The sequence below is a fragment of the Athene noctua genome, chromosome 10 (genome assembly GCF_965140245.1).
Source record: "Athene noctua chromosome 10, bAthNoc1.hap1.1, whole genome shotgun sequence".
Classification (NCBI taxonomy): domain Eukaryota; kingdom Metazoa; phylum Chordata; class Aves; order Strigiformes; family Strigidae; genus Athene; species Athene noctua.
This window is the reverse complement of record NC_134046.1, coordinates 20,506,957-20,530,669: the sequence shown is the minus strand read 5'-3', so window position 1 is coordinate 20,530,669 and position 23,713 is coordinate 20,506,957. Positions and strand designations below refer to the sequence as shown.

General features: G+C 35.4%; 2 protein-coding genes across 5 annotated transcripts in view; one reads left to right on the top strand and one right to left on the bottom strand.

Annotated features, from left to right (window-relative positions):
- CENPP (centromere protein P) overlaps nucleotides 1–23,713 on the top strand; it is a 156,623-nt gene that overhangs the window by 37,452 nt on the left and 95,458 nt on the right. The gene's annotated exons all lie outside the window — the stretch shown is intronic.
- On the bottom strand, nucleotides 3,597–5,731 carry OMD (osteomodulin). Its single transcript, XM_074914578.1, has 2 exons — nucleotides 4,798–5,731; nucleotides 3,597–3,916 (listed from the first exon to the last, which is right to left on the bottom strand). Exons 1-2 carry the CDS (start codon nucleotides 5,729–5,731, stop codon nucleotides 3,597–3,599), a joined length of 1,254 nt encoding a protein of 417 aa, XP_074770679.1.

Below are 23,713 nucleotides of genomic sequence, written 5' to 3'. Positions count from 1 at the left end.
CATTCCTGTCTCATCCTGTCTCTGATGATTCTTCCATTCTCCAGCTATTTTCAGCTCAGCAGTTCTGTACCTACTGTGCTTTGTCTGTTTGACACCCTATAATGGATCTCTTCCAAGAAATACAATTACTTATCCAGTCTTCCCTTGAAACCACAGGTAAAACTGCAGCTGCATCCACTGTGTTCTCAGGCCTGCAATTGAATGGGCTGACTACACATTGCTTATAAACTTCTGTTTGTCTGGTTTGTACCTGGTACGTACTAGCTTCATTTGATGGCTCCTTGCTCTTGTACTGGAGCAGTTGATCCCCGGACCCATGCTGACTATGCAGTTTATAATTTTGTGGGTGTTTCCTGTATATCTCCTTAATCATCTCTTGGTGATGGTTAGTTCACCTGGTGAGTTCTAGGCTACTCAGTGTTGCTTATATAGAAGCCATTCCTTACCTTTGACCTTATTACCTTTCTCTGATCCTTTTCTAAGTATGCCATATGTAATTATGCCAGTTATGTGAAGGGCTTGGAAATCAATAGCTTGTTTAATATTTTGGTGAGCTATAGATTTATAGTGGCATTATGATGTCTCTTGTTATATCTTTCTCTCGTTACTCCCTACATTTGAGTTTCTTTTTTACTGCTACTGGGTACTAAGCCAGTGTTTTCACTGAATTGCCTATTATTACTTCTGAGTCTTGCTCCTGAGTGGTGGTGGTGAGGTCATGCTTCATTCTATCATCTTCAAATATCTTTTCCATGGATATCTCTTTCATGTAACAATGGTGAATTTCTTTTGTTATTTTAGCATTTTTAAACTTTTGCAGTCATTCCTCATTGGCACCTAGCAATCTTTGGCATCATTTCACATTTGTTTATCTTTTCCAAGTATATTAAATTGAGTAAGTTCCAGTGCAGACCCTTTGCAAAACTCGCACCAGTGGGCTCCCTCTGCATCAAGAAGTGACCGTTTATTCATATGCTGTTTCTTACCTTTTGTTTGATTTTTGTCTCTGCTGTCACCTCTTAATCTGCGGCAGTTTAGTTTCCTTAAAAACCTTTCAGAAATTTTTGTGGGTTGCTTGGCCCAGCATCTCCCTCTTTCATACACTTCATGATTCCTTCAGAGTTCTCAAAGAGAATAAGGTAAAGGCAAACTCTTCTCAAAGAGAGTAAGGTAAAAACATCATTACTTTTACAGAAGCCATGCCCCGTCTTACCAGAGCAATTGTATTTATCTAGATATCCATTAATTTTTTACTTCTCATTTCTCTAATACAGTCATAAGGCCAGCAAGTCTTTAACTCCCTGACCATCCTAAAATATTTTTTAAAGAATAGCGTTGTATTTGCCACTGATAAGATAGGAAATGTTAATTGAATGAAACGTGAGTTGTTATGGTTCTGCTTGTAATGTAATTCTCATGTTCTATCTGAAAGAGTGTAATGTAATAAGACATCTGTAAAGCTTTCAATAATTATCAGTTTGACTTACATTTAAACTTTAAGAAGTGTATATAAATAGTTGATACAAACTGAATATCTAATTCTATTTTAAAACTAAAGCTAAGCTTTGCTTCATAAATCTTTTTAAAAAGAAGAAAGCTTGTGATAAAAGATATACTTGTACTGTATTTGCATAGTGAATTAGCTTACTCAGCTTAAAAAAAAAAAAAACCAAAACAACAAAAAAGCCTGTATTAATTTAGATTTGCATGTTGTGCACTATTCACTTAAAATCTGAAATAGTTGAAAACTTGCAAAGGTTCCCTATGGTTAATATACTACATGTTTATATTAATAAAACTATGAAGTTATAGATATATTTAAATTTGTGTATATACTGTACCTAAGTTTTTTATAAGAGTATTTAAATAAAGTAATGAATACATACATATATTCCTCCTTCATGAAACTAGAAGTACTTGTGTTTGCTAAATGTTAATAGACATTTTTTTAGAAAGAGAAAGATAAATTCTATAGCACTGTCAATTTGTGCACAGACCATAAAATATTATGCCATGAATAATATGTCTGTTCAGAATGTGATTAAGGAAAAGGAGAGAAAGAATAGGGTTTTTGAGTTAGTTGATTGAAGACCCGCAACTTAATAATGATATAAGCTTTGTATCCACAAATTTTTAAAAAAACGGTTATTCTTAAAGATTATATATATTCTTAACGGTTTATATTTATGAGCTTATGAGGAATTTCTTTTAATGAAAAAGTTAAGTATTTTCATTCTGTTACTATTTTAGTTGTTGTATCAGAAACCAAAATATACTAAGATGGACTTGAAAAAAATAACCAAAATTGGACAAGAAAAAACAGACATGTATGAAACTTTTTTGAAATTCTAATACAAATTTGCTTGTAGAATTTTATATAGCCTTTTTAGTTTTCCTACACTTAAAAAATAATGTAAAATTGGTAGTATGATGTATGGTGTTATTTCTTGCATTTGTTTATCTTCTTGAGAATGATGATACTTTCTCCCAACTAACAAAGACTTATCGGGGAAAAAAGTGCTGAAAATTAAATAATTTAAATAAAACAAAAACAGTAAAGGGCCCTATAGTATTATCTTACCCTATAGTTATTTGGATCTGTTTCTAGACATGACAATTAAAAAAATTGCATAGCTCAAATAGTATATAGTACTTTAGCTTGCTTAAAGCAAGTTTTGTTCTACTTTGAAGCAGAATATAGCTAATTGGTATTAGCCATGCAGAAGGATAGTCTAAATAATTTTAAAATCCTGGAATGCTACTTTTCATGCCTGTTCTACTTGATGAACATATCTAATAAATAGGTTACATCACATTTTATGTGCCTTCTAAAATAATATGGGCTAAACACAGGCAAAACGTAAATACAATGGATCAGTTGTATTAATGCACGTCCTTTTCCCTAGATCCTAAGACCTTTGAGAAAAGGTCATTTATTGCCTATATTACTAATAAGCTAAAATCTTTTTTGAAAGAGTTGTGATAGTTAAGGTACGATCTGAGAAGCAAATACTATAATACACCTTGGCAGGACACTGCAAACATAATACGAGGAAGATTTGAAACTCAGTTTGTGATTTTCCTGTCCAATTGGAAGAAGAAACATCTGTATTTCTGGCAGACGTGGAAGAATATTGTGGAAATATTTTTCTAATGTTACCCTTTTATCTTTTCTCTAATCTGTCTATTTTTGTCTGCTGCTGGGGTAGTAGATGTATAGCTGGATGGAATTTTTGGTCTTATCCACTTGTTCTTATTGAGAATGACATTGATTTGTTTGTTAGTCATTTTGCAGTTGGATCACTTTAGAACATAGAAGCTTTTTCAAGTCAACTTAGGCTGCTCACCCAAGGATGAGTCCGTCATCAGTCCAGGTTATATATCAGACTGATATCTAGTGCTGAGGTGAGTGCTCTTTGCTCCTAGTATTATAATTTTTTACTACATCAATAACAGGACACTTATCTACACTAAAATCCTATTTCCACTTTATAGATGTATCTTAAATCTTCCAAAATACCCAACTGTTCTAAAGGAAACTGTTTCCCTACACACTAAGGAAGAGTTTCTGTATATACTCATTAACAATAATTACTTCACTGAAAATAAGGATGAAAGTAGTTGTCTTCTGCTTCATGATCTTCTTCAGTTTCATGATCATGTGTTTCGTGATCGTGTTCTGCTTCGTGGTATTCTTCTGGTGTTAAAAATCGTCGAAACACTGGTATTCTTAGCTGAGTTGACTTGTTGACATTAACATTTTGTTCGCCGTAATAAATGGCTCGAATGTGAGGGAAGCAGAAGAATGCATATGTGCTTATTGGATTTGTGAGCTTATTTTGGTCCACCCGTATATAGGTTAATTGGTTGACGTTCATTGGATCAATAGATGGACACATCAAAGTAATATTTACGACTGAAAGAGAGAGAAAAGTATTAATTAAAATACAGAAAATAGTTACATTTAAGACCTATTGAAAAGTGAAACTTAAGTTTTGAAATTTAAAAAGGAAAATATTTTTGCATTGCACAAATGTAATCATTCCCTGTGCTTTAAATGGGTTTTGTAAATTACAGTGATTATTTTAGGGTTTGCCAAGTATAAGGTTGTGGGATAAAGAAAAAAATAAATTACTACCACTATGATTTGTAATGACCATTTTATGTGAATTGAATATTTTCTAATTCCTTTTCTCTGTATGTGTTTATCAATTGCCTAATCAGAAGCAATTTTCAAAAGGTTTTAGCTTGTTATAAGAAAAACTGGTATTATATCAGAATTTAACATTTACAAAGGTGCAAAAATAAAATCCCTTCTTATTTCACCAGTTTAGTCTCAACTAACTGAGGATGTGTTTATATTGCATCTTGAAGAAGATGGGATGATATTCTTCCTGCACTTGAAGCTGACCAGAAGCTACATAGCTGTATTTGCTCTTGAGAAGTACAGTGTATATGAACTCTGGGTCAGTGCCACATTAACTGTTATTTCAGGATGCTAATAGCTCAAGCTCACCTCTACAAAGAAGGGTGTCAGATTAACTCTTGAACAACATGCGAATTTAGATGACTGCTAGATTCTATGCTTGGTTTATACATGACCTGACTGAGAAGCTGTAAGGTCCTCAAAACGAAAGACACAACAAAAGAGATGTTTCTGATAGTTTTTTTGATGTAGGCTAAAAGTTCTGAATTCTGCATGTTAAGGAAAATGTGCTGAACTCGCCCCTCTCCCACAACCAGTGTCAAAATCCACTCCATTTTTTTGCTTTTAAAGAATTGCAACCATCAACATACTTTCAATGTCATTGTCTTCAATATACAAATGCTGCAAACTTCTTGGTATATAGAATACTTGTTTCAATTTGTTATGTCCAAGATTAAGTTCTAGAAGGTTGGGCAGGTTAAAGGTGTTGCGTGCAATGTTCTGCAGGTTATTGTGGGACATTCTAAGAGCAATGATTTTTGGAAGTCTGTTGAAATAGTTTTCTGGAATATAAGAAATTGAGTTGTTTTCAAGAGAGAGATACATAAGTGATGATGGTAGATCAGGAGGCATAGTCTGTAATTTGTTGTTGCATAAATTGAGCTGCATTAAATTTTTCATGTTTGAAAAGGGTTTTCCTTTGAGTACTGAGTCATCAAGAAGGTTATTGCACAGGTCAAGCATGGTTATGTTAGGTAATCCCGCCAGTGAATTTCTGGATAACTGAGAAATCTGATTGGAACCAAGGAGGAGTCTCTCTAGAGAGCTGGGGAGAGGGAATGGAAATTCTTCCAATTCATTATGTTGTAAATGAAGTTGCAATAAGTTTGAAAGCTTGGCAAAAACACCATGGTCAATCATATGAAATTTAATTTTGTTGTGGCTGAGGTTAATTTCTCTTAAGAAGGTAGCATTAGTGAATGGTCCTGCAGGCACAGCTTCAATGTCGTTATTTTGCAGATAAAGTTGTTGAACGTGATTTGGGATATTTGGTATTGTCTTAAGTTTGCGATGATCACAGTACATTGATAATGGAAAACCTGGTGGACAGAAGCATTCTCGGGCACACTCAACTGGAAAAGGGAAGCGAGGAACTTCAGCTTGTGTATTTGGATTAAAATAATATGGATATTGATGATTTGGCTCCCCATCATACTCATCCTCAAAATCATAGTCTTCATATTGACAAAAGACCATAGCAGCCCAGAGGAGGTGAAAGATTGATAGCTGGCTCAGAATCCCCATATTTAAACTTGTGTCTTGTATCCTGTTGATGAGAAGGAAGAGTAAGTTTATTAGTCATGTAGTAAATAACAAGTTTTAAGTTTTAAGAAGAAGCAATATGAAGTAAGTAGAATAACATTTATTTGTTTTTTTGGCAACGCTGTCACTGACATGATTAGCAAAACCAAGTTTTAGTCTGTATCTTCCAATAAAACCATAACCATTCTTTGAAATAAACAAGTTTTCTTGTCTGAGTTCAGACAAGGAAAAACTTTCTACCTGTTCTATGCCTGTTACCAAAGGATGTCATAACAGTTGGGAGTATAAAACCCCCCCAGTCTTCATTCCTTTCTTATTTTAACTTATTACAGAGAAGTTGCTAAATGACTATATAAAAAGCAATATAGTCTGTGGTTTGTATTGGACATTTGAGGTGTTGCATTCTTTCCAGTGTAATTGGTTAAGCATCAGCTTTGCAAGTCATTTTTCAAGTGGGTGTAGATGAAATTTCTGAGTAACGTTCTTCCTCAGACCTTTGGAAACAGATAGATAGCCTTATTAAACTCTGTCAAGATGAAAACTTCTTTTTTGTTTAGTTATTCTCAGTACGGACTTGCACTGCACAAATGGTGAATGGTCAATATCACAGAATCACAGAAGTGGTGTTTGGAAGGGGCTTTTGGTGGCCATGTAGTCCAGCCTGGTGTTCCAAGTGCTTCCATCTCCAACAGTAGATCAGCCTAGACTTCGTCTGGGGGAATCTTGAAAATCTTCAAGGGTAAAATTGCAACATCTCTTTAAATAAACCCTGTGATGTACTACATTTCTTGTGAAGAAATTTGCTCGTCTTGAGAAGCATCCAAGCCATGGCTTCTGTCTGTTGTTCTTGTTTTAAATCAAAGTTATTTTTTGTTAAAAATATATATCCTTAACTAAAGTGAGGTAATTGCAGGATTGTTTTTATAAATAGAACAGTAAAATAGATTACTTTGAAATATTTTATGTAAAATAGAAATTTACATGGCATGAGTGATTGTATGTTCTGTGGCATTTTGTTGTTTTTCTATTTTCTGCAAAACATGGCTGCCGTAGTAAAATGCATTACTGGTAATGAAAATTTTTATGTTCCCCTTATTTAATTAAATACAATTCAACCATTGTGTACTGTACACCATGTAAAATCCTCGTTGATAAAAAGTTTTCTTTATAGTCTTCCTATGCTTCTGTAATCTTATGTTCTCTATAAACATGGATTAATTTACCTTCAAAGTACCCTTCTGAGGTAAAACAGCCATGTTGTGAAAGACAGAGAATTTTGCATGTCAAATTTCTGATGTCTCAAAACCAAACTAACATTTTAAAGCACTTTATGCAGTCAGAGGAACCCTGTTATTTGGCAGAATTAGAGTTGTGAATCATGTCAGGCTGTTCAACTTAAACAACAGATGAGTCAAAATGTAACATTGCAGATCAAAGCACATAAATAATGGAAAATTTTAGGAGACTTTGCTCAGTATAGTATGGGAGCCCTGAGGCAGAGGAAAGAAGATATTCTCAGGGTTTTTTATAATGACATTAATGTTTCTTAATCAGGGGTCTCTCTTCTTTATTTAATTGATGCTCTTAGTATTTTTTTACCAAACACAATTAATCAGTAACAATGGAGATGAGACTTACAAATGCTAATTTTCTATGCTTCGTAGTGGTGATTGATGCCTAATGCAGGATGTATTCTGCAAATTGAATGAGAGAGAATTCTAAGGAAACTAGTAACAAAATCATGGAATTATTTCATCCTTGTAATCTTCCTGCGTTGCACACAGCCCCTGTGTAACAAAGGCTGGGTAAATAATTTGTGGTATTGTCTAACTTGCATTTCTAACTTTGTATCATTTGTATTTGAATACTTATTTAATCAAGTTTCATATTGATTAAAATCCTAAAACCAAATTTGAATGGAGTCTGTTGTTTGGAACCCTGCTGTAGCTAGGTCCTCATCAAAGCCAGGGTCTCCATATGTCTACAGCATCATCAGATGTCTGAGCTAGTCTAAGTAAATAGCTGAAATATGTCTCTACAGAGAGCAGCACTACTACTAGGTGTCACAGAATTCCAATTAATAATTTCAGTTCTCATGCCACAATAGTCCTTAGAAACCAGGAGGAACAACTCGAGAAAGTGTTCGCTTTGAGGAAAGAGCTTTCTTTGGCCTTTATGCAGTTGATCCACTTGCCATGTAGACAATGTGAAGAGAACCATCATCACTTCAGACAGAACGATAATTATAAGTACCAAAGTCTCTTGCTGGTTTTATGGAGAGAGAGGAGCTGGTATTTGGGGGAAATTTTCTTTTATACCTTGACTGTAGCTGAGTACGTTTTTGGTGGAATATTAATTGTCCTGCCATGCTTGCAGGTCATGTATTAAAGCACTGAAGTAGTAACACTTCTTCATTAAATATTTCTAAGAACTTAAATAGCTTTAAAGCAAAAAATCATGTCAGGTGAAATTTGATAATGGGAGAAGCAAGTCAGATGCACACAATACGATAAACTGCGTACTTACAAAGTTGAAAGAAAATAGGAGATCTTAAAAACATGATTCTCTAGCATCTATAATAAACTCAAAGCTTACTAACTATATTTGTAAGCAGTTTACTATCTGAAAACGAAAAATTATATAACATGCATGAATCACTCAACTGCAAAAATAACACAATCTGTTCCTTTTATTCCTGCTTACCAAGAAAACTTACTCTTTGGAAGTCTGTGAAGTTCAAGTTGTAGAGGGCAGCAAGTTATTGTGCTGGTGAAATCGTCTGAGAAATAGCCTAACACAGCTGGAGGGACAAAAGATCTCTAAGCCATATTTTGTGGTGAGGAGCCTTGTGGGAAGGCAAAGCAAAATAATAGCCTTAGCACCTCTTCTGATTTGCCAGTAAGGAAAAAAAAAAAGTTTTGTGCCACATCATCAGTTACTGTGGATGTTGTGTCATCTCTGTGAAACAATTTCTCCCTATGTTAAGATCACTTCAAAATTATTTGCAACATTCTTTCAGTGTTACCAGTTCTCATTTAAAAAAATTGAGAGAATAAGGCTTCAAAAAATATTACAGAGGTCATGAGTTTATAGTGCAGTTTGAACTAGAGTGATTAAGTTATGCAAAGGATTTGTCCTCTGGAGGATGAAGTGAAACATTAAAAAACTAACCTTATCAAGACTGAGGGAAACCATGTACTATAGAAAAGCTCTTATATAATATCTTCCATTTTATAATATTTTGTTTCCTTCACAATCTATATTTTCTGTTTCCTTCCTACAGAGTCATGCTATACAGTGTTGTTGGTATGGTGGTGAACTTCTTGGTGGTGTTTTAAAGCTGTAGTTCAGGATTCACATTATGTTTCCAACATGTTTTTGCTAAGTTCTGTAGAAAGAGCATAAATCTTCCTGTGAAAAAGACAAGCATGATGTGAGATATAAAGCATTTTACTGAAGAAAAATGTTTTTCAGCTTTTAAGAGGGAAGGGGGGAAAAAAGGCATGGTTATCTGCTTTTGCTGCTATGTGGTACTTAAATAATGGTGACATGCAAAAGATGGAGAAAAATGACAGGTTTTTTTGTTGAATAATTGTATGCTTTATCAAAACCATTTAATTCTGCTTCTGGTTTGGTAAAACAATTTTACACTGTTTCAATTCACAAGGAAGAATCTGGTTCTTAAAAAAGCACAAGTGCCTTAGAGGTATCATATATGAGAAAACAATGCAAAATAGTGGGTTCTACTTCTTATTTTGTCTTTAAGCTTCCTGAAGCTGATGATTTGCTTGACCTTTTCAAGTTTCCTCTGCAATAGGACAGAACATTGTGTAAGAAGATAAATCATGTCTGACTCTAACATCTGGGATATAAAGAAAAGCACTAGAAGTCATGACCAAAATAATGTTGTAGGAATTGGCAATACTGGAACTAAAAGAAAGAAGTCATAGTTATGTAGAGAATACAGAACACAAGGGAGAGGTTGAAAGAGTAAAATTATAACTACATAATCTTTTAGTAACAATATTGTAAATAATTGAATAGTCATGTTGTACCACTCAACCCAAGTAATATTAAACAACAAAATTAATTGATTTTTAAAATAGCTAGAATACATTAATAATAATAAATGAAAAAAAAAAGTTCCACATGACAGTTAGGAAAATGTTATTTGTTGTTACAAAGTTTGGGAGTTTAAGCACAAGACAGAGAACATGTTGCAAATTTTAGAAAGCTCTGTTATTTAGAACTATTAAAACATACACAAAAATGAAAACTATTTTCTCTAAAGATAAAAATTGGACCAAATTAGAGTTTTGATTTTGTACCTGGTATTTTTCTATTGTTTTCTATTACTGATGGGGCCTCAAATCCTCTTAAGCTATCAGGAGACTTAAAATGTCAGGATGCATTTAAAAATCCATGGTGGCAGAGCAAAGGAGTCTGTCCTTTTGAAAAATTCTGGTAAAGCTCTTGATTTAAAGAATATTTAGCTGCAGAAGATGATTCAGATCTAGCCATGGGATATATTAAGACTCAGTTCCCTTTCTGTTGCATTGAGCTATCTTGGATACAAACAAGTCTATACTTTGTGATTTTGGTCAAGCTGTGTGGTTTGATCTTCTCTTGGTTTTCATTTGAGGTGTGGTAGGAATTTCCTTACAAGGAGAATAATGAGAGGATTAAATTTAACATCATTAGCGTAAGACTTCTTTCAAAGCCCGTGACAAATTTATTAAGTTTTCATCATATTTTGGTTTTCAGTTTTAAAAAATGTTTCATAAGGACTTATTTTTACTGTTGAATTTTTTTTTTTCATCATTTTATTTATGCAGTTGTGATGCAAAACAACATGTATATCCAGTTAGAAATCAGAGTTGGCTTGAAGCTGATTTATTTCCTTAAGCTAAACTTCTGTGGATCCTTTTTGTAATTTAAAATGTTTGAAATTTTGCCATGTTCATTAACAGCATTCAACTTATGAGACTTGTTAGCCTTTTCAAGTTTGGTTCTTCACTGAAGGATTAAGAAAGGAGACTTCTAATTTTGTGATATTTAGGTTTGTTTAGCTAGTTAAGTAACAGTCACCTTGAAAAGTTTGAAATTTCCAAATTTTAGTGAAAATATTTATAGAATAAGTAGAATGAGTGGCACTGAGGTGAGGTTTCTTCCCTGTCCCTTCTGTCCCCACCCCAACCAAAAAACCCAACAAACCCAATGTGAACTTATAATGGTCTATGTGAAGCCTGAAGAAAGGGGGAAAAAATGCATTTTGTTCATAGAAGATTACAGGAAATCAAATAAAGCTAAGCTGTGTAAGTTAAAACTTGGACCTGTCTTGGAAGCATGATCTTGCTAGAATTAGAAAATTCTTCAGCTAAGATCTGGCCCTGTTCTCAGGCATCTGAAGAAAAGCCTCAAGCTCCAAGTCTTAATATCCCTCAGTTGACAACTTTGAAGGAGTTCTGTGTTTTAGATAAGAATTGGTGCTGTTAGTTTGTTATTCTAAGTGACTGCACAGTAGAAAACAGAATGCATGATCAAATGTAATGAGGAAGTTTGAATGTTGTAATTTGGTTCCTCATAAAGCCTGTGGGTTTCTGAGTAAGAAACAGCCTTAGGCATGTAGCATCTAGACTGGGCTGCACTTCAAAGTCAGATTGTAGGCACAGAAACTCTTTGCATCCTAATTTCTAGGTCCTAACTGGCAGTTGACAAACACTGTCAGCAGACCACCTGCAGCCTGGATGAGTCTCAAATGTGATCTGCAAAGGCACTTCTTATTTGTGCTTGCCATCAATAAAATAACCGATTATCAAGATTGTAGTGGTTGCTGGATTTATTTATCCTGTGCCAGCACTAATCTGAAAATTCAGTTACTGAATCATAGAGCTCTCAGCAAATCAAGACACTGAATTGCTTGATCTTGCAGAGCCTTCAGCCCAGCCAGAGCCCGGAGCACTCAGTCATAGCTCTTACAGTCTTTGTATTATTCTGCTCTTCAGTGGAAAGTCATTCTAGGAGCGTGTCCTTGTGCAAATACACATTTTTAAAGGTTGTGGAAAAGGGGCCATCAGGTCATATCTACAATCCTGCAGGGCTGAGACAAGACCCAATCTGTTTACAGAAGGAAGACAGAGCTGTGCCATGTGTGGGGCTGACTGCTGCCTCTGACCCGAACCTTGCTGTGTGGTCTCTATTTATTTCCCATTTAGTAGGTGGTGTTACAAGATCAGAACTCTGGCAACCCTCATCTTGCACAGCCTGTTTTATATGTGTTGCCTTGTTTTGCTAGGAGCTACTAGGAAGAGCATGTTAAGCAACTGAAAACAGTTAAGTTTACAAAAACTATTTTCGTAAAATAATACATAGGATTTGCTAGACAGTAGATTTTGCATATATTGATCAAATGGTACTCTGAACTAACTTTCTTCATTGACTCTTTTAATCAAAAGCAGGTTGTGGTTGCTGGTTATTTTTATTAGTCTGTTATAACTAGATTATGCATGTTACATCCATGAGTTTAAAGAGGAAATTTAAGATGTTTTTGTGTAGGTTTTATGGCCGTGTTTCAAGAATGTGCTTTTCAGGTGACTGTGCAGGTCTAAAAGAATGAAGAAACCAAAATTTTCTTAGATTTTTCCTAGCAAACAGTATAGGTTAATGAGTGTCCTAAGCCTTGTGATGGGTTCATTGTGTGCTTATTACTGTTCTGAAATATGAAGATGTCTCTTCCTCTCATCCATGTTGTAGGATGTGGAGGATTTTCTTTTCTATATCTTTTCCATCTCCTCCACTTATGTGGATTTGCTGATTCTGAGTTGAATAACTGCCCCTCTCTTTTTGTTCTTTCCTCCTGAGCATTCAACTTACTGAAAATGTTGATTTTTTTTTCTCACATTCTTCTTTCTCTGTATTTTTATTATTCTGTATTTTTAAACTGTATACTTTGTGTTTTATTTTTCAAAAAAGCCACAGCTTTGAAGCATATTACTAGTTAACAAATGCGACTACATTTGGCTCTCAAAGATGGATCCCAGTATAGAACAAATAACTGAGAAATAGCATGAGCTTACTGGTCTTATAACATGGGAATTAATATAATCCAATAGGCAATTGTTGAGTAATTTCTACTAATAAACATTAATACACTGAATTTTTAGAGGTAATTTCACTAGAAACATCTATACATCTAGAAGGAATACATTAGGAAGCTCTCATGAGATGATTGGTTAAACATGTGCATGAACATGTATGATGAACAATTTGTATTGCACATTCTTTCTTTTGCTTCAAAAGCAAAAGCTAAGTATCAAACCTCCTTGCATGTTCAAATTTGTAATACTGAAGCTTTTTGAATGGAAATGTGGATGTGAGGGGTTTTGCTATAACAATATCAGTTTAGAGTAATGGATAATTGACTTTGAAAGACTAGTAGAAGAGGAGGGTTGTAACTTTTTTTCTGAATTGATTGCTGTGTTAGAAACCTTAGAAGATTGTAATAATATATTTGGAGATGTTACTTTTTTATTTATATAGATTTTACTTTCAACAGCAGAGGCATTTAAACAATCCTCATTGTATAATGTTTCTACTGCCACAGTAACAAGTAATAGTAAACAACTGATACTGAAATAATAAAATTAGTTTAAAATTAATGTAAGCAATAATATCTGTAGCACATAAGGTCTGGCTCCTCTACCTGAGACTGTTGTATGAAATTATAAATCTCTTCTGAGGAGAGTCGCTGTTGTCAGCTGACACACATTTAATGATTGCACGGTTTGTTTAACAAATATACCTTGCTTTATACTTTGTATGCTTATACAGCCTACTTTGGTTGTTCCAAGACAGATGACTTTGGGTTGTATTTTCCTCCCATGTGTAGTTCTGGGATGTTGCCTGCTTAATTTAAGATTTTTATATCTGAGAATAAACCAGTATAACATGGGAGTGACTGCCTGTTTTTGCAACCACTGTTTACTGGTTCAGGTATATTCATTTTCTTAGGCAGCATTAGCAATTGGACCTCAAACTTTAAAAACAGATCTTATTTTGCCTGTGTCCTGTATAAAATTATATAGATGGTCGTAGTATATGACAGGTGCCTTGCACTCATTAACAAATAAAATAATAAACGTTGCATTTCAAACTAAAAGAACATACTGTGGTTTGTAATGGAGGAAAGTGAGAAAGGTAATATAGTTGAATGTAGTGTGCAGAGATCCTTGAGCAGTACCAGTCCTAGTAGGTAAGTCCAAGTAGAGTAGCACTCTTTGTACTTGTCCTTATTGCTTCTGTAATAATTTTTTCAGTGTTATTTATTTGAGATGGTGTAAAATGACACTTTTTATAATTACCAGTTTCAAAGAATATTAGTGTATCTTTCAGTTCTTTCACATCTTAGGCATGACTCTTATGTCTTGAAAAGAATAATCAGCAAAATCTGAGGACTATCTTAATATGTGAAGTTGACTATAGAAATTTGCTGCTCACTGGGAGAGCATTCTTCGCATCCACTTACCTAACTTGGTTCCTTGAGTCTATTCCAAAGCAGGCAGTTCTACTCATTTATTTCAAACAGAACTGCTAACTTCAATGCTCTGAGATGATAGCTGCGTAAAAGAGATAATGTATTTTGTTCATTCATAGCTATGGACTTCATGCATTTTTGTTAAAAGAAAATAGAAAACATGCCTGCAACTTGAGATTGTTCCCATGTTTGTATTCAATCTGCAAATCATGTTTATAGCAAAAAAAAATCCCACCTTTTTTTTTTTTTTTGTCCTTTAGGCACTTTTAGGCAAGGCAAGAGTAGTTGCCTAAGCTATCTGCCAAAGAATTCTTGAATGATCATGCATAGGAAAATGTTTTGCATTAGAAGAAATTTTCCCCTTGTACGTGATGGAAAGTGCTTCCCATTTATTCTTTTCAGTGTGTTTAAGAGTGAAGGTCCTTACTTGTTTTTACAATGAATGTAGAATGTGTTTCTTTTCATGGTAGATGTATTTGTTTGAACATTTCCAGAGAAATAGATAATAGATAAAACTGGCCTGTCTTGTGGTGCAGAGGATTTTGCCAGGCAGCCTTTCAGCTCTCTCCAATAGTCTGGAAACTGTAAATCATCCTTAAACTGGTTCTTAATTTTTTTTATCCCTCTTTCTTCTAAAGAATAAATCCTGTCATTTTAGCACAAGAACTTGTAATACTGGCATCACAGCCAGCATTACTTTTATGGCCTGCAGTACATTATTTCTGCAGTCAGAATCTCTGATTTGGAAACTTTCGTAGAAACACCAAGTTGTATTACACATCATTCATCCGTACCCTGGCATATTATCTTATAGGGAAAGATGTGATCTCTGTACCCTTTATTTTCTTCAGTTACTCTCCATTTTGTTTGGAATTTCTTTAAGCAATATTAACGCTGTTTTGGGAGAAATATTTGTCCATGTACCTATGTTCTGCCCAACATATAAAATAGTGTGTCATTTGATTACGGCAAGTCATTAAATTGTTTTTCTACTGTTTGAATAATTAGTGAGTCACAGCTGCTTCTTGGCAGAGCTGAGACAGGGCCTCCTAGTTGTTTTATCCAAGCACTCTGGCAGCAAGTCTTCTGTTTCTTCTATCGTTAGCGATTCTGAGATTCTTGAAAGGTCTTATGGCTGCTTCTGGTGAGGACTTGAACATGGTTCACACTTAAAGCAGCTTTCATGTTAGCGGCCATTTCATTAGGGAGGATGAGTTGATCTAGGCATTAGTTACAGATCTTCTGTGGTTATCAAACAAGTGTCCTTGTTGCCTTGTGTCATGCTTCTGACACCTGACTCTTGCCTTGTCCTATCACTTTTTGAGAGTGGAGGTAAGCCTGTAACTACTTGTAGCCAAAATATAAACATCAATAATGCTTTCTTTTTAAAAAATAAAACTAACTGCGTCTTAGGGGATGGTATGAAAGTAGTGCTTTGAGTCCTTAGACTGAACTCTATCAGAATTGAGCCAATAGTAGTAGCTGCCTTTGAAAATGTTAATATTCTATATGACTGCAAGACAGCTGTCCAAAACTCCCTTCACATCTTTGCCAAGCACTGGGCTTATTGCTATCACCTCTAAATAAGTCTGTATGTTATGAAAGCAATCACAGATGTGTGTAATTGTTTAGAACTGCTAATAGGTGAACTAGGTGGTAGTTTTACCCACAATAGAATGTTTGAGGGGAAAGGTACTCCTTAGAAAGACAGAAAAGTTACTTTAGGAATCAATTGCACATCTAACAGATGTGTTTTCCATGCTCACATTTTCTCCTCTTCTCAGGTTCCTGTGCATTCTGATTTTGGGAGGGAACTCTTGCAGTGGGAAGCATGTGTTACCCTTTCTGTTCTAAGTGCAAAGCACAAGAAGCAGCAGTGTGCATCTATAACACACAGGTGTTGCTAAGGCAAAGCATTCCTGAAACAGGAGTAAGAAAATATTGCCTTTGCATATGTGTGCTCCAGTGGAACGCGATCAAGGAAAACATCACAAGGATTTTGGTTAGTATGGTAAGAAACCCTTTATGTTTTTTAATGTTCACTGTATTTATGTCTTTATTATAAATAGTGATACAGGGTTTTTATAGAGAGTAACTACTTTTTTTTTCTTCCATCTATTAGATGGAAACAGTAAGAAGAATTTGAAGATCGGTTTTAAATCACACTTAGTTTCTACTTTTCTGAAATAAAAGATCCTGGTTTTGACTTTTAGAAATTCAATCTAAATGCCCTTTATTTAGCTTTGAACAGCAATATTGTTCTAGGAAGACTTTTTCATCAAGAATTATTTTTTTTCAGTAAGAGCCAAAATACCAAGGGATTGTAGTATCCACACATAATTTCCTACAGATTTTTCCTTGATTGTGGTCTCAAGGAGAAGAGATGGTGGCCCACTGACCTCATACTAGCTTACTCTGTTTTATGTTCTGAAGAGTTTATTGCTATATTGTATACGTAAATGCTAATTGTTAACTGATCCTGACATGATAAATAAGGGATGTCTTGCCATGTTGCTTACCAACAACCCTTTATGGGGTCTGGCTATGATAGTGGTAGTTGGAGGTTTGAAGTGTATTTTCTTTTGCATGGCAGCACAACAGAATTTCTTTGTATCAAATGTGCCAAATTTACAGGCCACTACATAAGAGCATAATCTGTCAGGTAGAACATAAGCCCATTAACTTTACTACCCAATTTAGGTAGGTATTTGTATGGAACATAGCTTCTAAAAGTACTCTTAATTCTTTCTTCTCAAAATTTATCATATTATGTGAAGATTCTGCTAGTTGTTATTATAGGACAGTATTAAGCAGTTAGTGAATTAAGGGAAGTATTGTACTGTTGCAGTGACATTTACTACTATTGTATCTCTGAAAGTGATTTGACTTTCTTTATCTATGTTAGTCATGTTATAAATGGAGTTAAATAAGTTCTTTGCCCTGTGAAATCTAGTATTTGAGGAAATAGAAAATATTGAAGATAATAATTTACAGGTAACATCTAGATGGAAAATCTATGTATAAGCTTAAAATATAAATGAAAAATATGCATTCCAAAAAGCAAAGTAAGCTTTCATGAAATTATTAATTTCTAGCTACTAAACAGCCCCTTTTTTCTTGAGCAAGTAATAGTTATGTCGCATCGCAGTACTGCTTCTGGAGAACTGAATAGACAGTTGCTTTTATTATTCTTGCAGAATACTAGGTGGTTATATCACTTTCTGAATCTCAGCATCTACTTATCATGTTAATATATAATTGGCTCCTTCACTTTCTTTGTGCTAAGAAATTAGGCCCTAATACTGACCCATGAGTCACTCATTCAGCTGTTCCTTGTTTCAGCCTCTAGCATGGAAAGAAGACAGAAGACAGAGCTGACAGACAAATAAATAGCATGGGGTCTGGATGTTCTTCTCGGTGGCTTAAATAGGATATAAATTTTAGTAAAATGATATCTTCTAGCATGGCAGGCCAATTTCTTTTCCACAGATGAGAAACAAAGGAGTTAAGGTATTCTGTGAAGAGTGTTTCTGGAAGGAAAATATTTTCATTGGTCTTTATATCTAAAAAGGACTTGGAAATAACATCAGCTGAACAATTAAGAGGCAAGTGCATGCTTGTGTTGGTGACTTGCTCCCTCTGTGTCCCTCAGGAAGTTTTACGTCCTTTGGCACCCAGTCAGCTAGAGATTTTTTCCATGCTTAACAGAGAATGTAACTCCTTAAGTTACTGCCAATGTAATTGTACAGAGAGCATATTCATTTTAGTGTTGCTCCCCTTGCCTCTGATAGAAACCTTTGGATAGGTGATGGATAGTAGATGCGTATTGAATCTGATGTAGGAAACATCCTGCATGAGATGCATAGATGGTCTGTATATATGCAGCTAGTCTAATGCATCTAGACTTGTTGAATGTACTGCTTATGCACAGGGAGTTTGTGGCAAGACCTAGCTGTATGGGGAAATGTGTGGGATTCTCATCAAAACTGCATCCACAGTGCTGCTGTTCCAGAAATCTCAGTCTTCAAATTTCTCCTGGGCAAGAACTGGAGACACAAAAAGTGTTCATGCATAGGAAAACCTGGCTGTATGGTATTCCCACTGCAATCATAGCAGCATAATGGTTAAATCCAGAATTGCATTGTTCAGTTGAGTGGAACTGTTCATATTTTATATGAAAAACTGCAACGAGTTTGTCTTCTGGCAGCATGTTATGTTGAGCTAATCTTTTATTGGCTAACACAAGCTTTTGAGAAACATCCCAACTTGTTTCAAAATATTGATTAGTTTTGGAAATATCTCAAATATCGTGAAAGCCTTCTGTTTATCTTATACATAACACTGTCTTCTAGCTCAGGTGATTCATTGAGTATGCAGGGTAAATCTTACGTTTATCTTACTAGATGGTTTTAGATGGTGGTATGTGATACGTGGCATTTGGAATTTGAGTCAGATTTTCGTTTACTCCAGGGCTTTTCCGTATGTTTCTTATTAGCAGCTTTGTTCTCAAACCTCTAGTCTCCCCAGAAAGGAGGAGGAAAAAAACCCCCAGGAAACAGTCTTAATTTCTAAACATTAAGAAGGAGAAAAAAATAGGCTTCAGATCATAATTTCATTATTTTCAGTTTACCATTGCTTTTATTGCCATCCTGGTGTTAAATTGTGATCAAAATACAATGGCAATGTTAATGTTTTGTCTGTTGTGGTATACATTAGTTTCTTCTGGATAAATAGTGCAATATCTTTACCATTCTGCTGTTTAGACTGTGAAATAGTGAGCAGTGATGTTCGTTGGTGTTCGTAAGATTTTTTCAGTTGAATTTTCTTCTTATCTTTGAAATTATTGGGAAAAAAAATAAAGCTTATGTTACTAACTTTGTTTTGTTTCTTGTTAATCTGTCATTGAAAAAAACACTTGTGAGGCAGATTTTTTAAAATCGGGGCAACATGTAAAAATATCCAGAAACTTTGAAAAATGGAGAGAACAAATTGACGTAGTTCAAACTTGTAAACTGAGACATCTTGGTTTTGTTCAACTTTACTGGGCAGTCTTCTCTGAGATATTTGAAGTTGCTTCAATACATTTCAGTGAGTGCAACTAGTCATAGCATTAGTAGTGGTAAATATCAAGATATTAGCTAGAAACCTAACTTCTGAAAAGTGTAGCACTCTATTAAACTTGAGAAGAAATGTCATAAGATTAATAAATGGTCAACTATGGTTGAACTAGTATGGTACATATCTTAACATTGGTAATTGCTGTCTCTGAGAGCAGAAATCACTCCTTAGGATGTAAGTAAATGCTTTTTGAAATTATGTTAAATGATTTTAAAGTTCTATAACAATGGAGTTGTACCAGATTCATGTTCATAACCTGGTTTAGGTAGCTGAACTATGTTACCATGTTACTGAATCAATATGAATGGTTAAAAAATTGCCTATCTTTGTTCATATACCGTTTTCTCTTGGTCTAGTCTTGGGCATTTGTCTCCCTTTTGGGAAATGCTGGTGCAGGAATCCTGGGTGGGACACTTGCTGATGTGAAACTTTCTGAAATTTTCTTGGGTTAGAATAGCCAAACTCTCCTCTTGTCGTTTCCTAAGGAAAGTGAATTTTCTTTGTCACTTATTTTGCCCAGTATATTTTGATCCTCATTGCCAATTATAACCAAATTTGACACGATAGAGGGAAATCTAAAGGTACTTTCTACAACCGTGAAAAATAGCAGCTGTGTAGAAGAAAGCGCTCCAAAGAGGTACTTCTACTGAGGAAAAGACAGTTATAAATTCTCTTTTTTAGGGTAAGTGACCAGATGGTAAGATGAAACAGATGTTGACTAACCCCTTGGCATACTTTTAGCTGTCACTTGGCAGCCAAACAGGTGGTAGCCGCAGAAGGCAGCTGTATGAGAACATGCTGAGGGATTGGTGCGAGGTAGAAATAAGCTGGAAGAACCTGAGAGTTGTAAGGCTCAATTCCATAGGAATCCAGGTTTCTGTAGCTTCCTTGTTCATGCAGTAACTTAGTGACAGCAGCACTGGGAATGAGGAGGTTGTCCTCATCCTTCTAATGCAGCTCAGGATACTGTTAGCTTGCTTGCCACAAGGACACGTTGCTGGCTAATGTTCAACTTGTCCACCAGGACCCCCAGGTCCTTTCCTGCAAAGCTGCTTTCCAGCTAGTCTCCCAGTGCTGGGGCATTCCTCCCCAGCTACAGGACTTTGCACTTCCCTTTGAACTGCATGAGGTTCCTGTTGGCCCATTTCTCCAGCCTGTCGAGGTGGCTCTGGATGGCACCGCAGCCCTCTGGCCCATCAGCTGCTTCTCCCACTTTTGTGTCATCTGTGAATTTGCTGAGTGTGAACTGTCCTATTGTTAATGAAGAGGTTGAACAGAATTGGAGCCAGTACCCCAGAGCCTGGGGTATATTGCTGGACTCCATATATATACTATACTCTATATATATAGTATATATACTGGATATATATATATCCATATATATACTCTATATACTGGACTCCAGCTAGAATTCACTAATAGCCCCATTCAGCCTTTCACCTCACTGTCTACTCATCCAGCCCATACTTCATTGTGCTTTTATGATTCTACAACTCTTTTTTCCTAAGGTCATGCAGTGGTATCCAAGTAGCTGTGCTCTTTCTCTGTCCCTCTGTCCTTTTCTCTTTCCTGACATTTTCCTGAGCATAGTGGACACTTTTAGCCATTTTGCCAGATACACTGCAGTTTTATGTAAATTGACAGCTGGGCAGAGGAAGGCACTATTGGTACTGGATAAAGGAAGAAAAATCAAAATTCTTCACCTTCTTTAACTTGTTTAGCAGGAAGAGAGAGCACCTAGACGATCTGTGAGTTTCATACACTGGTCTGCACTCAACCGAGTAGTTGGTTCTGAACCCATACGTCTAACCTATGAAAGTATTGTGGTGAAGGAAATAGAGGAAAGAAAGAAGGTACTGCAATGGGCCTAATATTATTATGGATTGAGGGTTGCATGGCGTAAGAATCTTTACAAAACTATTGTTCATTAGGTGTCTTGCTTGCAGAACAAACTGTCTCGAACTGAAGTGATTTGGTGCTTCAAAACGTTGTTTTTCTTTGGCTTTTCAATATGGATATGAAAGCAATTATTGAATGTATGTTTTGATTTACATGGTAAGCACTTGATATAGCTGATGGTGCAAGTTAAAATCATGATTTGTTAGTATTTTGTCTGCTTTAAACTTACTGAGTTTGTTGTTATTTGTCTGGTAACGTGTAACTTCTATATTATGCTTTGTATTGCTGTGTTTTGAAGTACTGCATAATGTAGGTTGTTATTGGGGAAAGAGGCAGGGAGAAGACAGAGATGAGATTATTTCATCCTCCAGCAAGTTAACGGTGTAGACCAAGACGTAGAACTCAGAAGAACTTAGAAGTACTCAAATAGGCTACTCTGCTTAAGCAGTATTTGAAGTTTACTGGGCTATTACAGTGAAGTAAGTATTTGTTATTTATTTGTCAGAATTACTTTTCCTTGCATTGGTAACAATAGGCTGCCATCCTCTGGTGAAATTTGTTAACTGTCTTGTTAGGGACCTGACAGATTTTCAGAAGAGAAAAGCCCATTAAAGTTTGGAAGGCTTAGGCAGAATAAATATTATTTTCTTTATCAGAGTTATGTAGTTACTTGTACAAGGAATAATAAGGGAAGACTCATAGAAGGATTTATATCAAATCTCTCTTTCCTCTTTCTTTTTTCCATAACATCTGTGGAGAATGTAAAGATGGAGTTGATTTCCTGACAGTTTTTCTCCTCACCTGCTGATACTGAACTGCCTTGTTCTGTGTAAAGACCATTGAACAGCAGTGTATTTTCATTAGTTAGCTATTATGCTGTTAAGTTTATTGCTGTCCATATCTAGAAATCAGTGCTGAAACTGTGTAAGGCACATCTTATGTTCTAATGTCTGTATGTCATTGTCACATCCATTTGGGTTTATGTCAAAGTATGCCAAAGATACAAGGTAAATTATTAATTATTAACCACAAATGCTAGCTGAAGAATGAGGTCTGAAAATAGTGGGGGGTGGTTGAACATATTTTTTTTCTCATGTGACAGACATCCTGTGAATTTATGTAATGTGATTTAGGAAATTACTGTATTTTCTCTAAAATAACTCTTACAGGAGATGGTTAGAATTAACCATTTGATATTTACCTGCCTTAATGCAAAATCGCCAATCTAGTTTAAGTCACAAATGAAGTTTTTTAAGCTTCAAAGCTAGCTGAATTTGCCTTGAAGATGATGAAAAGCTAAGCAGTTGATAAAATCCTTTAGAGATTATTAAGCATGAGAGTGAAGGTAGTATCTTCAAAATAGTGTTGCAGTTTCTTCTATGAGTGTTATATGTGTGTATGGATGCTGACTGTAGAAAGAGTTTCTCAGTCTGAATGCATGGCAAAAAGGAAAGAGTGATAAGGTAAGTTTTTTAAGGCTTTGGAGGGATAAGATCAAGACTATATGGTCTTCTACCTGTTAGGACTTTGCTACATTTTTCATTATATTGACTTCAACAGTGGACCTAAAATTTGGTGAAACTGTTATGAGAGTACCTATAAACCTTCTGAGGTTTAGAAAGTGCTCACCATGCTTTCTAGGGACTAGGACTACTCTGTTAAAGCTGTGCCCCGAGAAGTTTCAGATGAGGTCAGAGACTGAGGGACACTCTGGAGTCTGTATTAGAATCAACTGCTAGTGTCAACCACAACTCCTTGCCTTGGGAGACCAAAAGCCCGGTGGCCGTTCTTCTTACCTGTGCCTGGCGGTTAGTCATAGGAACACAGGCAGTTTGAACAAAAGCAAGAGGGATTTTATTTTTTCATGTGGCAACCTACTCACCTGTGGCCATTTGTTATGTTGGAAATCTTATGTAAAATGAAGTTATTAGATTTACTGAGAATATAGGTAGTTTCTTCCAGTGGCTCCTTGCTGCTGAGTAGGTTTATTAGCAGTGGGTTGGCTGAACAGGCCTACTTTAGGGTAGAGAGGTGTGGGCTAATAGGAGGAAGCAGAAGTTGTTCTACACATGTTCAGATCTTATTCCATCTTCTTAACTATCTGAGTCTTGGCATGTGCAGAGTTCCTGTTGTCCACTCCATAAGCTTCAATTAGATAAGGAATTGTTTCCTTTCTCTGTCATGTTTCCTTTTGATCCTTACCACTAAATTAGTGTAGAATAATGTACTACTGTGACGTAATGTAATACTGTAAACTCGTGAGTTTATTCTTTTAGTTAAGCTGCAAAATTTGAATGAGCTTTTCTATTTGTTGTCATTGCTGAATTGGTATAACTAGTGTAGCACGAGAGTTTAAGAATACATTTAAACTAGTGATTCATATAAGTGTAATGATTTTTCTGTTATCAATTCTA

Excerpts from the sequence above, each read along its gene's own strand:
- OMD (XM_074914578.1), bottom strand. The coding sequence starts at position 5,731 with ATGGGGATTCTGAGCCAGCTATCAATCTTTCACCTCCTCTGGGCTGCT. Across the intron at positions 3,917-4,797 it reads TGAAGACAATGACATTGAAA|TCGTAAATATTACTTTGATG; the intron begins GTATGTTGATGG and ends TCTCTCTTTCAG.